General features: G+C 38.9%; 1 protein-coding gene across 4 annotated transcripts in view; it reads right to left on the bottom strand.

Annotated features, from left to right (window-relative positions):
* eif4enif1 (eukaryotic translation initiation factor 4E nuclear import factor 1) overlaps positions 1-14,559 on the bottom strand; it is an 18,757-nt gene extending 4,198 nt beyond the window's left edge. The window contains exons 1-19 of one of the 4 annotated variants that reach the window (XM_048199462.1): positions 14,452-14,559; positions 13,861-13,943; positions 13,119-13,255; positions 11,698-11,771; positions 11,153-11,280; positions 10,782-11,056; positions 10,500-10,698; positions 10,240-10,400; positions 9,310-9,448; positions 8,265-8,441; positions 7,814-8,085; positions 7,136-7,210; positions 6,675-6,795; positions 6,490-6,560; positions 4,415-4,548; positions 3,085-3,160; positions 2,790-2,919; positions 1,415-1,753; positions 1,088-1,264 (exon numbers count right to left, since the gene is read on the bottom strand). In XM_048199462.1, the coding sequence (XP_048055419.1) occupies positions 1,088-1,264; positions 1,415-1,753; positions 2,790-2,919; positions 3,085-3,160; positions 4,415-4,548; positions 6,490-6,560; positions 6,675-6,795; positions 7,136-7,210; positions 7,814-8,085; positions 8,265-8,441; positions 9,310-9,448; positions 10,240-10,400; positions 10,500-10,698; positions 10,782-11,056; positions 11,153-11,280; positions 11,698-11,771; positions 13,119-13,199 (2,629 nt within the window). In that variant the 5' untranslated portion in view covers positions 13,200-13,255; positions 13,861-13,943; positions 14,452-14,559. Of the gene's footprint in view, positions 1-1,087; positions 1,265-1,414; positions 1,754-2,789; positions 2,920-3,084; positions 3,161-4,414; positions 4,549-6,489; positions 6,561-6,674; positions 6,796-7,135; positions 7,211-7,813; positions 8,086-8,264; positions 8,442-9,309; positions 9,449-10,239; positions 10,401-10,499; positions 10,699-10,781; positions 11,057-11,152; positions 11,281-11,697; positions 11,772-13,118; positions 13,256-13,860 lie in introns of all 4 variants that reach the window. The other 3 variants (XM_048199461.1, XM_048199463.1, XM_048199464.1) reach the window with 3 other exon arrangements.
* Between the last annotated feature and the right edge of the window lie 1,234 nt (positions 14,560-15,793).

Here is a 15,793-nt window from a genome sequence, read left to right as displayed (position 1 = left end):
GGATTGTCTTCTCTCCAGGATTTAATGTTGCCATAATCGCAACATTATAGTGTGGGCACCCACCGGCAGAAACATTAATCGGCGCATATGCCAAGTTTGCCAACAAATGTAAATCAATATTTACATAGCGTAATAGTTGTAAATTTATCTGTCTAGCGTGTCACTCCCTACGTTGCTAGGTTACCAGAGAGCGAGTGCCTTTGTTAAATGCAACCAAACTTGCTTCGCAACCTCTGTTTTCTTCCGACGAAGAATAAAAAAAAATAAATAAATAAAAAAAGTAAATAAATAAAAAAATTATCGAACACATTTTTTATTGATATCGATCACGTGTCTATCGCGATACATATCGTTATATCGCCCAGCCCTAATATTTACATATTCATCTAACCGTCGATCTCAGCAGTGTGGGCGGCGTCAGATGTTCGATTACAGTATATTGCTGCTCAAGCATTTCAAACTTTGTTTTAATCCTAAACGAAGAACGAAAAAGAACTTCGTTTGAAGTATATCGGGGCCTTAAGATGCATTTTGGTCGATTAGATCACAAGTGGACTGCGCTAAACACAGGTGTATAACGTTTTGAGCTTGTCCACTTTTGACCACTTCCAGAGGTAGTGGAAAATGCATTCGACTGGATTGCTTTCGTAGTGTAGACACTCATGTGGTCAAAAGTGTTCAAACAGCCACTAAAGACCGCCTACTGACACAAACATTATCTATTATTTCTGTTTTCTAACATGCACTTAAGTGGTCAGCACGGTCTTGCGGCTGTCAAAGCAGAAACGAAAGCTGCTGCTCTATATTTTTCCCGTCGTCTCTGGGCGCATTCATATGTAAACTGCGTAAGCTTATTTTGTCCATTAGATCGAAAGCTGAAAAAACCCATACATTTACCCTCCCATAGACCCTCCCCTTGAAGAAATCAGAACAGAAGTAGTCGAAAGTGGACAAGAGAGGTTAAAACACCAAGTGTGAATGGGTACGTCTCCCTCGTCTACTTGTGATCCGACCGACCAAACTGCATCTTAATACCAGGTGTAAAAAGGGCCTAACAGTGATTCTAAAACACTGGGACTGTACTTACTGGGTCTCTGCTGTTGTTGAAGCTGTTGCTGCATGACTGCTAACTGCACGTGTGTTCCTGCGGCTCTAGGGGCCATAAGCGGATGTCCTGCAGGACCAAGGGGATACAGAGGCTGCCCTAAGAGGGCTGGGGGCAGTCCCTGAAGCTGAGACAGATCTACAGCCTGAGGGAACATGCCTGTTCATGCAGAAAAAGAACAAGTTCACCATTTACTGTTTTCCAATTACAAACAGGTTTGAACAAAGAAAAAGTGTAATTCCTCATGTCCAGCAAAGAGTCTTTTATTTCTAGGCCTTTTAGAGATCTACTGAAGTCACACAAACCAACCTGTTTGTAATAATGTGGGTCCAAGCTGTTGAGGCTGAATACCCTGAGCCAGCATCCTCTGCATCACACCGGGGTGAAGCTGGGGTGGAGGTCTGACCAAGGGGACGTGGGGAAGCAGAGGAACTGGATACATCTGGGGTCTTGGAAAGGGTGAAGAGGGCCCTGGGGATAACATGGTGGGAGTGTGGTGGCCAGTTGTTGAAGGAGGCCTGGGTCGGTCTGGGTCTTTACTATGACGATTCTGAGCAGGAACGGGGGTGGAGCATGCCTTTACCCCACCAGTCTGAGGACCACTGGTGTCCACATCTTCCAGAAAGGAACTGGGTGATGGAGGCCCATCTATAAATGAAAGGAGATGGCTTAAGGCAAAGAAAATCGGGGAAAAAAACAAAAAAAAAAAAACCGAGGTGGCTACCTCCCCCCCCCCAATATATCGTTTTAGTATCAATATCGCGACGTGCGCATATGTGATAGTCACACTGCAGCATGTGAGATGTCAAGTACAGACCAGGTACCACGTTTCAAAACGCATGTGATTCTCAGATTAATTGCAAAGTTGAACCATAACAGAGTGAAAGTTTATCATTTGCACATTTTAGGTCCCGTCAGTTTAAACAAGCGATTTTAAACCATTTGAGCGCACGAAGATCCAAAAGAGAACTCAATTCAGAGCTTGCAAGCCATTTGTGACCTGCAGAGCCATGAACACCGAATTCAGTTCCCTTTCTCATCTATTTGGGTTTACACGCACACAAAAAACTGTCAAGATGCCAGTCTCAGCAATATCCTCGTAAACACAGCCTCTTCTGGCTTACGTGAACGTAAACAATTGAGAATGAAAACGAATGCGTATTATATCGGATCCGGTGCATTCGGTCTTAAAGTGACAGCAGCCTAATATATCCAATATGATTGTAAAGCACTTTGGGTATACAGTAGTACATAAAGTGCTATATGAATGACTTATTCATACCTGCTGCTGTCTGTGTCAATGTTAATCAAACAAAATACAAAGAAAAATCACTTTTGTAGCTTTAACAAAGATTAGTTACATTTATACAAATACTATGCAGTGTTATTTTATACTGTTAGACTTGCCTGAAAAACAAAAGCACCATTTCATTGTATCATTTCATGTATCTTTGTTCTATTGTACTTATCCAAGCTTGTTTGTTTGTTAATTATTTTCTATGCAGATTCACTCCCCTACAAATTCACCTCCATCATTCTAGAATGATTAATTCTTTCCAAATAAAGCTATTCATCTGGTGAAACCGTTTTCATATCACAATATACAAAAATCGCAGAAAAACAAGATATCAAAACAAAATATTCCACCCTGCTCTGGTTTTTTTGTGTATGTATCATTTCATACCCTCCTGTGAGTTATGAGAGTTCACAGTCTCCTCCTTGCTTCCTGGCCTACTCCCAGGATCATCTCGACTTTTCTCTTTTGACTCATACATTTTTTTGATCACGGAGGTGGGAGTGAAGGATGGAGACAACTGCAGCAGAGAGAAAAAATTTAAATGACCTTGTGTTTGGTTTATGTTCATTTAAAGTACTTCATAACATTTAATGGCTCCATAAAGCTGTAAGTTGACAAATACATCAGATGTATGATCAAATGCTCCATGACAGTTAAATTAAAATCCATAGATTTGACTGACCACACTAGTAACTGTATTGCCAGGTGAGGTCCGGCCAGGAAGGTGAGGCCCAGGTGAACGGTTCATCCTGGTTTGTCTACAAAACAGAAGATTCAGATGCAAATAAAACTACCACTGTACACACCATTATCAGCCCATTCATTATGCTCTTTATTTGGATTGAGTAATTACAGTAATTTATGTTAGTAAATGCATATCTGGGTAAGGTATCCGTTTGTTTGTTTAAAGGTGCCATCGAACGTTTTTTTTACAAGATGTAATATAAGTCTAAGGTGTCCCCTGAATGTCTCTGTGAAGTTTCAGCTCAAAATACCCCCTAGATTTTTTAAATAAATTTTTTCAACTGCCTATTTTGGGGCATAATTAGAAATGCACCAATTCAGGCTGCGGCCCCTTTAATTCCTCACGCTCCACGCCCCCAGAGCTCACGCTTGCCTTAAACAGCATAAACAAAGTTCACACAGCTAATATAACCCTCAAAATGGATCTTTACAAAGTGTTCGTCATGCATGCTGCATGCATGCATACATACATACCATACATAAGATCATGTGAGTATAGTATTTATTTGGATGTTTACATTTGATTCTGAATGAGTTTGAGGCTGTGCTCCGTGGCTAACGGACTAAAGCTAACATTACACACTGTTGGAGAGATTTATAAAGAATGAAGTTGTGTTTATGAATTATACAGACTGCGAGTGTTAAATGAAAATAGCGACGGCTCTTTGTCCCCATGAATACAGTAATAAACGATGGTAACTTTAACCACATTTAACAGTACATTATCAACATGCTAACGAAACATTTAGAAAGACAAGTTACAAATATCACTAAAAATATCATGTTATCATGGATCATGTCACTTATTATTGCTCCATCTGCCATTTTTCGCTATTGTTCTTGCTTGCTTACCTAGTCTGATGATTCAGCTGTGCACAGATCCAGAAATTAATACTGCCTGCCCTTGTGTAATGCCTTGAACATGGGCTGGCATATGCAAATACTGGGGTCATACATCATACGTTTTTCAGAGGACTTTTAAACAAATGAGATTTATATAAGGAGGAAACAATGGTGTTTGAGACTCACTGCATGTCATTTCCATGTACTAAACTCATTCAACTATGCCAAGGTAAATTCAATTTTCCATTCGATGGCACCTTTAAGTTACAGCTCTTTAAACTACAAATAGTCTCAGTCTGATACAAGATAAGAATGACTGAGTATTAAGAGACATCTTGGTGATTCAAGAGGCTGATAGCATTAGAAGGGCTTGCTTTGGCACAACCAGCCTGTGACCTGCTATGGTCTCGGATAATCGAAATTACCTGTTGCGAAACGCCTTATCGTGAGCCTGTTTGTTGTAGGCTTGTTGGTACTGTGAGCGATTAAAAACTGCCAGATCCTGCTGAAACAAAGCTTCCAGATTGGCCTGGTCCACTCCCATTGGCAAAGCTCTCATCTAAAAATAAGGAATTCATCTCTGATTAATTGATCTTATGCAAAACCAAGGACATCCTATTGTACGTTTTATTGTCATTCTTATGTTAACAGCCTTTACTCTCAGAGTAATCGTTCCAGGAAACCCCAAAGTGTAGATTCACAATAAATATCATTAGATGTACATTTACAGTTTTTCTCAGTCGCTTTGGTGCATTTCTCACATCACTATTCACATTTGCACAACAGTTAATGCAGTTCTCAAAACAATTAGTACAAACTGCAAAACCTAGTTGATAACCTGCAAAAGCGTATCACTTGCTCAAAATGGATAGGTCATTCCTCAAAAGCAAGTATTCGTGTCAATGAAAGTGTCAATGTCATCAAGATGAAAAGTCCTGACACCATTGTTTATGAACAAGATAGTCAAATGGCTTTGTCATGTTTTCATTATGACAGTTTACTCGGTCAATGTTTTCCAATGCAAAAAAGTCAGATCTTGGTGACACTACCTGAAAATGCTCAAGACAGCACTATATACTATTTGCACAGCCATTTGAAAAATACAGTAAAAGTTACACATTACTGTATTGAATATGTATGTTTCACATTTTTACTGCATATGCTCTTTGCAATTCTAATTAGTTCACAGCATTGTGCAAAAGAAAAATGACACCCTTATTTGCAACAAACAAACTCCCTTTGGGTAGAGCTGTGTATAACTGTAAACAATATTGCAGTACATATGTCAAATCTTTACTGTAACACTACTGTACACTACAATACACTAAATGTGTGATGCAGTAAAGCTGTACGTCTAAATGTAAAATGTACAGTGACAAGTTCTTGTCCCACTGCAAGCTTCATGTATGACACAATGACAGTAGTGCAGTGCAGATTGTTTAGTGCTGAATTACTGTCCATTTATACACACCTGTTCTCCCAACGAAATGTTTGAATAATTGAATTTACAGTGGTTCTCCCAACATTTGGCTGCACAGTTCGACCAGCCTCAGCCATTGTGTGGCCGTGATGGACAACATGATCCACAATTGTAGCCCTGATTTCATCAGGGATCTGCCTATGTACTTGGCCTCTTCTTCCTCGTCCCCCGTTTTGTCCCCTTCTCCTTCTTCCCCGCACCCTTACCCCTCTTCCACAAGGCTGACCTTCCATTTCTGTGTCACAGTATTGTAGAAATGGCACACCTGCTTGGTTCGTATATGCTTGTAAAGTGGGGGTTTATGGGATTCACCTCTGACAGTGATTGTAGAGAAGTGGCTTATCATTGGTTGCAACTAATGCTTCACACACCCCTTCTCATCAGTGAAAGTTGAGATTCACTTGAGAGAAATTGTTCAATTTAGGAGACATTTTCAGGAAAATTTTTTTTTTAAAAATGTGTACAATTTGCTTGCCAGATTTTGACAACTAGTTGAACATTTTTGTATGTAATGACTCAAGCAATGAAATGAGGACTATTAGTTTTATATGGAATGACTATTCAGCATTCACAAGTATAGTTAATTTTGACTGACGTGACATAAGAAAATGATAATGTTATAAAACAGCAGAGAGTTGTATGAAAGCAATTGATGCATGTCCAAAAGCATTTGCAATTTGTTCGAAGGAATGAGAAACTGCTACTATGATGTGCACAAATGACTAAATGTTGTGGAGGTTGAACTAACTGTTGTGCAAATGTAAATAGTGATGTGAGAAATGCACCAAAGCGACTGAGAAAAACTGTAATAATGTCATGAAGTGTGATTTATGCATTTTAATATTCAGATATGAATGTCTGATATATTGAATGAATGATACACAAACTACTAATTTTTAAAAACAAAAATGCATACCTAGACTGAAAAAAAAGAAAAAACAAAAAATAAAAACAAAAAAAACAACAACCCACACACAACACATGGGCTTTAAATATCTGTCCATAGTATTGGAATTTTACCTGTTGTGTATTCCTGGCCCTATGCAAGTCTGGAATTTGATCCAGCATAGTTTGTGGACCAGCAGGAAACCCTGAGATTCAACAAAAGATAAGGGACATGAATGTCATGTGTTTAAATGTTATGCCATGTTTCATATTCGACATCCTTCTGTTGGATTAAATCAATAACATTTAACTCATCTCACCTGGCGCTGGTGGCATGCCTGGGAAAAAGTCCTGTAGAGGGGCTCTCTGTGGGAAGAGTGGAGGAGAAGCACGATGGTGTATAGGAGCAGGAACAGGGCCATGAGGGCCAACCAACAACTCCTAAAGCACAAAGTCACAATATCTTACATTTTTTGTCATCACCCATAACTTTAATAGGACACTGTTTTACTAACACTTATATCTTGCTCTTATTGCACAAGCAGAGTAACCAGCTTCAGCTCCACTATCAGCGAAAGCTGATATTACTTCAATTTGCCAGCTTTTAAAAAGAAATTGATTTGTGTGCTTGAACTTCTGGTTATGCATTACTTACAGTTTACTTCATTTGTTACAGTAGTTTATAGACAGTCACTGTACTTGGTGATGTCATAAGTATAAATTAGGTAACAGAACAAACAAAGAATGTCTTCAACAATGAAAAGGGTAAGACTTTGATCACCTGAAAGATGTTTTTCTGCTGAGAGGCTGGTACCTGTGCCTCTGATAAGGACACAAGAGCAGGATCCACTGACTGCTGAAAACAAAAGCAGAGAAAAAGTGTTAGTTGCAGTCTGAACCAGACAAAAACAGATCGGATAGTATGCATGCCATTTGGTCCATCATGTTTTGTTAGCTAATGTCACAAACACTGATGGCATCTACATTATACCAGCGAAGTTGCAGTCTGAACCAGACAAAAACAGATTGGATAGTATGCATGCCATTTGGTCCATCATGTTTTGTTTGCTAACTTCACAAACACTGATGGTGTCTACATCATACCAGCTCTTAAAAACATAGCATGTAACCAAAAAAAAAAAAACAAGTCAGAGCAGGATACGCCAAGTCATGCATGCAAAAGTTCACTGACTAGTCAGCCACAACTGCCAAACACAAATTTATGCCCATCACTAGTCAGAATAAACAAACACTCATTTACTACCCCAGACCAACTAGCAAGTAAACGCACTGGCTTGAGTTGCATGCAAAGCCCACTGAGGCGGTTAATACTTGGGCGTAACAAGCGAAGCCACCAATGCATGCATTTCATTCTCACATGCAGCTTTACCTGAAGCTGGACAACATGCAGCAAGCGCTTACAAAATCATGCAAACATAACCGACAGCTGCATACTTACATTGCTCCCGCTGGCTTTGGGGTGAGTGGGCAGGGTTCCACTTGCCTTCATGGTGCTCACTAACTTATTAAATGCAGACATGTCAGGGTCTCGTGGTCGTGACGCAGCCCCAGTTCCTCCAGTGAGAGCCTCTTCCAGGTGCTCTGCCATAAAGGGAGTTCCCCCACCTCCGCTGGACTGTCTTTGTGGTAATGGAGCTGGTTCAGGTTGCACCTTCAGTGCCTTCAGACTCCCCTCCACCTCTTCCAGAGACAACACCACGCCAGAGTTTGCTAAAAGAGGGCAGACAGAAAAGGGTAAAAGAATAATTTTTTTTAGAATTATAAAATAATTTTACGATGGGAAATTTGACATTGAGTTAATGGGCAGCACGCCACAGACACTACCTATATAAAGAGGTGTGTGCGTTTATATTCTAGCTAAATAGTCAATTATACTGGATGCTACTCACTGCTCTCCTTTAGGTGAGCCTTGTTGACATTCAGGCTGGACAGTAAAGGTTTTAAGTCAATATTGGCTTTATGCAGCAGCTCCAATATGTCCACCTTCTCCTTGCGTTCCACTGAAGAAATGGGGGTGAAGTACAAAGATGTACCCTGATTCAGAGCTCCAGTATGAGGATCGAGACCTGACACAAAATATCCCAGTAAAGATCTTTCTCTGTACCAATTTCAATACTATAGCAAAACATATTGGAACTGTTTGGAACTAAAAATCTATTTTGACAGACTTTTTTGTCCTGTCTGTTACTATGGTTATCACTGTGACAACCAACAGTTTCGGATTCCATCTTGCATGTAAATAGTTGCTACTCCCAAAACTTTTCAGTGTATATTTAGCAATATGGAGCGCAAAAAAAAAAAAAAAAATAAAATAATTGTGAATGCTTTATATGCAGATAGCAAAGAAAGGAGTGCTCCCTTTATAATCACTGAACATGTCAATCACTTCAGTTTAGTGCAAGCTCAGGGAGTTCTGCACTCTTGTGAAAACTCCTTATACAATCAATGCACTCAGGTGTTTTGAGCAGCATCGAGCAGATTCTGACCAACTTAAACAACGCTGCAAAAACACATTAAGGGCAATTCACACCACATTGACAGACGGCAACAGTTTGTTGGGTTTTGTACTATGGTTGTGTCTCGTGTCATGGATAAAGCAAACAGACTGAACAGTTTATACAGAAACTCTTTCATTTTGATTAGATAAGATTGTAATAAACAGCAACTGAACGTTTACCATGTATTTAAAAAAAAAAAAAAAAAAAAAAAAAAAAAAGCTAATAAAAAATTAAAAGCAAAACAGTGATCTGATAATGAGTCTAAAAAAAAAAAAAAAAAAAAAAAAAAAAAGAACAAAACAAGAATTACAGTAACAGACTCTAGTTTTAAAAATAAGCATCAGCCAGAAATGTCCATGTTGGTGCAAACCTAATTCACAGCAAGGTGAGCAACCTTGAAAAACCAGGTAAAGAGAACAGAATAGGAAATAGTTACATGCTAGTCTCTCCAACTCCTCGTGCGGTGTGGAACGTAGACTGCTGGAGCGACTGCCAGAAGGACTTCTGTTACTGGAGAACCAGCGGCTGAAACGACTGGCCATGACCGGACCCTCTGCAAGAACATCTTCAATCATCTGTAAGGAAAGAAAGAGGAACCCTTGTTTAAACGGTTATAGCACAGAAGCAAGAAACAGTCATGGGGACTGGATGACACTTACTTGAAGAGTGTCTGCAGACTGCTTAGCGCAATGAGGTGACAAATGGGCAATGTGGAGCACTGTACGTTTCATTTACCCCCCAAAAAATTCAAAACTAATTGGCACAACCAAGATGTGCAGCCAATATACTCCTTACAAGTCAGATGGGCATAAATTTGCATTTCATTGAGCTTTCTGTATAACAACTTGAAATCCAACAAATAGCTTGATGCCACACAAACAAACAATTTCACACTTCTTTACACCAAAGTCATCAGCAGCAACATATGAACCATAAACAGTCCTGCTTAACCATTCTGCAACCACCAAATAACCACATAAATGTTACACTAATTCAAGTAGTAGGTGCTTTTAAGTTATGACAAGTGAGGTGACAAAGATTCATTATATACAATCACATTAGGAGACATCAAAAGAGCTGCAATACAAATCTGGCCAGAACATGACTACTACTAAAGAGATATAAATGTAAAAAGAGCGCAGTATAGAGCAGAGGAAAAAAGGCTTAGATTAAGTAAAGAGAATAGTATAGAATAATAAAAAGTGCTTAGAAAGTAACTAATAACCACATCATCTGATGGACCAAACATTTGTCAAAACCCCCAAAAAACCTTGTGTGATTTGTTGTCTATTACTTCTCCCTTTAAGACAAGCCAGCTATTTTGTGCCCATCACCCTTGAAGCATGCAGTGCTCCCCATATCTTACCGAAGCCAGGCCAGGCATGGTCTTTTCAAGATTGAAGAACTCATTGAAGTCAAATTCTCCAGGGGTTTGCTCAGGAAGAACCTCAGCATGTGGAACCTCTTGATCAGCTCCTGACTCTTGAACTACTTCAGGGTCCTCAGAGAGACCGCCATTACATTCAACTGTAGGTGTGGAAGATTGAAAAACACAAAAATGAGCACGCTTATAGATGCACAGAAGCATTTCTTAAGCGTTTGCCGTTACACTTGTACTGTACATGCCTTCTTTAAAAGAATCTGGCTTCTTCCTGGAACGTTTGGTCCTCCGTTTATCATCCTCCAAGATCTTGTCATCAAAGCCAATAAGCTCAATGGTCTCAGACTGACTAGTGGGTCCACCTGAGAACCACTCTGGCTCCTCTTCTGCATAGGAGTCATTTCTTCTTCTCTCACTGAACACTCTTTTGTCTCCAAAGTCTCTCTGCAGCAGAACACAGAAAATTTTTATACTTTGAACAATGCACCAGCAAAAAAAGCCTTTGCATCTAGCCCATAGCACAATACCCTAAATCTCTTGTCCTTAAAGTCACGCTCTCTGTCTCGCTCCCTCTCCTTGTCAACCCGTGCGTCCCTCTCAAATACACGTGAGGACATGATGCGGCCACTCCCTATGCGACGTGCTCCCCCCAAACGGAGTGACTCATTCTCTTTGTTCTCCAGAGGGCTGATGGGGCGGCGAGGGAGGGCAGTGGGTGCCACTTGACAACCACCGCCAAAACTACGACGCTGCGGACTAAGAACCACCTCCAGATCATCATCTTTTACACGTTCCCGAGGATCTGGGGAAAGCAAAGTTAATTTAGGTTTGGGAAAAACAAAAGGTTTAGACAGTCAAATAACTAAATAATACAAGGACCAAGCTCTTTCCCAATTACCTGCAATTCTGCGTTTTAGTGGAACTCTATCCTCTGCATAATCTTTCTTGTATCCTTCTGTTGGACAGCTGTTTTCTGAAGAGGGATATAGTGAGGCATGCCATTTTTCAGGGTCCCAGACCCCATCACTATGAAGAAAACAGTACTGTTAGCACATAACAAGGCTTAGGTTTTCAAGTTCATTTAAAACAACATCAGTCAGTAACATGACACTAAGAGTATTCAAACAGAGGAGTGTGGTAAATGAACCAATACTGGAAAGTTTATTTTATTTTTTATATACAGCAATTGCACTGCGCAAGTGTCAAACTTGTCCATCCCTGGTTTAGTATTCTTTGAAAGCTGTGTGGACACAACTGTGTGCGAGACTGAGCGGAACGTGGAAAATGAAGTATATCCAGGCCTTTAGGTATAAAGGGAGGATATGCAGCAGGAACCAAATATACCACTGATGTCCTTCTCCTATGATCTTCTTGCAAGATATGGTGCCACATTCATAATTATTCAAACCGAATTTGCAAACAAACACTAAATAAAAGGTTCACCTGTCATATTTCTCTGAAAGACACTCTGGCCTCTCATTGGAAATTGGCAATTCTTTGATTTCCATAAGCTCTTCCTGCAAAAACAGACAGTTGTTTATTAGCATGACAGAACTGAACAAAAGTTCCTGATTTAAAAAAAAAAAAAGGGTGCTTTCACACTAACACTTCTGTCTCCTGCATTGTTACATAGCAACAGGGGGTAAACAGCTGTTGCTTAATGACACAAACGTACAACGTGGTTCAAGCCCCAAATTTACAGAGTAAACAGAGGAGGAGGAGCACCTGAGTTCAGGTTCAAACCAAGATATCAAACAAAGTGTGAAAGCACCTTTGAAATCGGCATGAAAAATTCACCCCAACAATTTTCAAAAAGCACGTTTAATCAAATTATCATAACTGGGCCTTCGGGTGAAAACAGACTTTTCTCTCTGGTGACGTATGCCAGACATCTCCAATCATTTGGGCTACATCTGAAATTGCAGGCGTCCCTACTATATACTAGGCGAAACACGGTATGTGACAAAAGATGCATGTCCGAATTCACAATACTCATAAAGGAGTAAGCCAAAAAGTACTCAGAAGACCTACTTCTTCCGACCAGATTCTGAAGTGTGCACACGACAGTGTTGCACGATATGCCGGTACTAGAAACGTACTGCGATCCCCTGCTATTAAAAATGTTACAGTTCCACATTTTATTAGTACCTGTACTTTAAGAATGACAGCATTCTAATAAGAGCCATATTTCACAATTTGCATACGCACATCCCTATCCCAACCTGTTCCAAATTGTGAAAGGTTAACAAATGTGATTGATATTGTGTTTTTAAAAGTTTATAAAACAATGTGATTTAAGTAATGTCATATTATTCAATTACTTTTACTGTTGTTTTAGTTATTTTAGCCATGGTATCGATTCAATATTGGTATCGCAATATTTTAGTCCGGTACCATATTAAAGTCACAATTTTGTTCTCGTGACAAGACTAGCATACGATGGACACTTTATTATCCTATGAGGCCACAGGAGAGAATTTGTGAATGGCAGTGAAGTGACACAACTGATGCTGGTAGGTCACATGATAATGACAACATGGCGAACGTAGAGAATATAGAACACTTTTTTTAGCGGTCGTGAAGTAATTATTTAAAATAAGTACCTACTTAAGAGAGTATGTGATTTCAGACAGCCTTAGTCTGCTTAAACCCAGCACCTGCAAGTTAGCTTGCAGAAGTAAATACCGGTTTCTACTTCCGTTTCACTATGCCTTTAAAACCTAGTTTCATTATATCATCTTTTATAAGGTAGAACATTTAAAGCTCTAAATGTTACAGTATGTATTCAAAGAATATCACACTATAATACTAAAAGATCAAGGAAATGTGTTCCTCAAAAAATGTCTCTTATGGATTGTTCTCACCTTGGTATACCTATAGGCAGAGGTCACGACTGAGTCCTTCACTGTGTCCACCATGTTTTCACCATTTTCGTCCTTCTCCATGACTCAGGTGGGTGGTCAAACTGACGTGAAGCCCCAATATCAGACACTCTGGGCACCTGTGAATGAGATTCTATAGCATTATTTAAACTGCCATGTCAGTCTAGTGTACTTTTATTTGGATGATGCCAAATTTATACTGAAAAAGTGGCACAGAAGTGCTTCTGAAGTGGCATTTAGGTGAATTGGGTCAGAACAGACAATTTAGTGGCTTTTATGTGGCACTGCATCTTTACACTGAATATTTAGCAGGCACAAAGCAGCCTTAGTGGCTGGGAAAGATACCTTAGAATACTAAAAAATACATTAAACTAGCTATCCAGATCAAAATCAGTGAGTAATTGAGTGTGCTTATACAAATAGGATGCAAGCATCTTAGGAAGGATATATAAATATCTTAATGTCTATGGGAGCATCAGATTAAAATTTAACTTCAATCTATTTTAAGGAGGATTCAAAGTTGTCGGGATTTAAAATGATCAAGTAAATGTCTGGCTCCTGTGTAATCTGAGTAGCTGTTGTATTAGCAAATGACGAGGCAGACAGCAAACAAACTGCAGAATACTAATCAGCCTAACGCAGGACATCAAGCTACAATCCCTCACAAGAAGAACGCGTCTGTTTGGAAAACCAAGCAGTTTTCTCGGTATTTCGATGAACTCACCTGATATTTGAAACGGTGTCAGAACCTCCTCTCTCCCCGCCTGGATACCTCAGTTAGCTTCTGGCTACCTGTCCTATACCAAACTACAAGAGATGCTGCAGTCAGTCCAGATTTCAGGCAGGACGCAGATGAAGCTTCCTGCTTAAAAAATAAAGTATCTCGGTCGACAATCTTGACAGGAGGTTCGGGTATCGCCTGTCAATCCAGATTTAATAGCTAATTGACAGAGAAGCATTTCATTAGCAAACCGGCTAAACTCAACAAGCCGACGCCGAGGCTTTTCTTCAGTTCTTATGGACAAACGGCTCTATTTGTATCATTTCCGTTTTTTAATTTAAATTTTGGCTTATTTCTCCTTTGGGTTTTTTCGTGAGAGCTAAAATTTTCAAAAATATACGTGTTTGTTTATTTTTAAGCTAGTGAGTCGGGTTAGCAGGCTAGGAAACTTATTAACAATCATAAAGCTGCACGACGCACATAAAAAAGCGCGTCACCACACTAAAGCTCACATATATTAGGACCAATTCCGGTAGATAACAGGGTTCTACCACTTAATTAAAGCTTGTAGTCCGACTCCAACAATCAATGTACCTCGGGGTACTTTCTCTGAGCTCTCTCTTTCGTCTCTGTTCAGTCGCAGAGCGGCGAATTTCTTCAGATCTCTGACTGGTTCTGAGTGAGGCCCCAATCAAGGATTATATAGTGTCTAATCACGCCTTCTTTAAAGTTTCAAGAAACCAACACTTACATTTGATTGTAATTTCAAATTTATTAACACAGAACACCACACTGTGTGGTTAGAAGTGTGTATTTTAGACAACAGCGTTGACAAGAGTCATTATAACATTTTAGCGCAAGAATACATTTCAGGCAATCAACGTGGCCACCCATTGTAAATTGTAGTCACGTGACAGGATTTAAACGTTCTGTTGCGTTGCTTGATTTTTTTAACTTAATTTCTACGATATAAACGACAAAATGTAAACTATTTTGACTGATGTCAAAGTGTTAAAATAAAGTTAAAACTGTTTTTATCCAATTCAACATGTACAGTCAAGATGGCGTCTGTTTATTTTATTTGTCACACACAAGTAACACGTAGGTAGTTAAGTTTTCTTAATTTGATAAAACAGTATTTAAATAAAGTATAAATTTGATAAGAAAAATGTTAGTATTGTAAATAAAAAGAATAAGATTAAAATGTAATATAATAAAACTGAACAAAATAAAACAGGCTCTCTCCTTTATAATGTTATATAATTAACAATGATAACAAATATTAAATAAGAAAAATGCAAAATACAAACATTTCCCTGAATACAAATTATATTACCAGTGTAATAATTTGAGTGAAAAGTTTAAAAGTGGTCACACACACACTTCCAAGGTAAAAGATAGTGAATTCCTGAATACATTTCCAAGGTTAAGTTACATAGAAACCTCCACATAAGTAAAATAGTTAAGTAATATGTTATCTACTTGTAGGCCATAGTGACACTGTGTGAATATGAGACTGAAAACTTTTCTGTTCTGTGATGTTATCAGGACATAAACATAACACAAAAACATAGTTCCGACTTGGACATTAGTATGGAGACGACACTCCTATGAAATCTCTCAAACTGATCTGTTGATCATAACCTTGTAATGACTTCTTCGTCTGTGTGACTGAATGAATGAAAACACAACTTTAAAAGCAATGCACATCAACAAAATACTGTGTACAGTGAGGCATAAAAGTTATTCATAAAAGTTATTCTAGCTAAAGGCTGCATTAATCACTAGTATAGAAATATTTTAATATAACCGCATTACTTTAATATATAACTGTATGAATATTGTAACATTATTATTATTATTATTTCTAATATAACTGTACCATTGAATGGTTCAAAGTGCTATTTTTTTTAAAGAAAGTCTTTTATTATGACAT

The sequence above is a fragment of the Megalobrama amblycephala genome, linkage group LG8 (genome assembly GCF_018812025.1).
Source record: "Megalobrama amblycephala isolate DHTTF-2021 linkage group LG8, ASM1881202v1, whole genome shotgun sequence".
Lineage (NCBI taxonomy): Eukaryota > Metazoa > Chordata > Actinopteri > Cypriniformes > Xenocyprididae > Megalobrama > Megalobrama amblycephala.
This window is presented reverse-complemented; position numbering and strand designations above follow the sequence as displayed.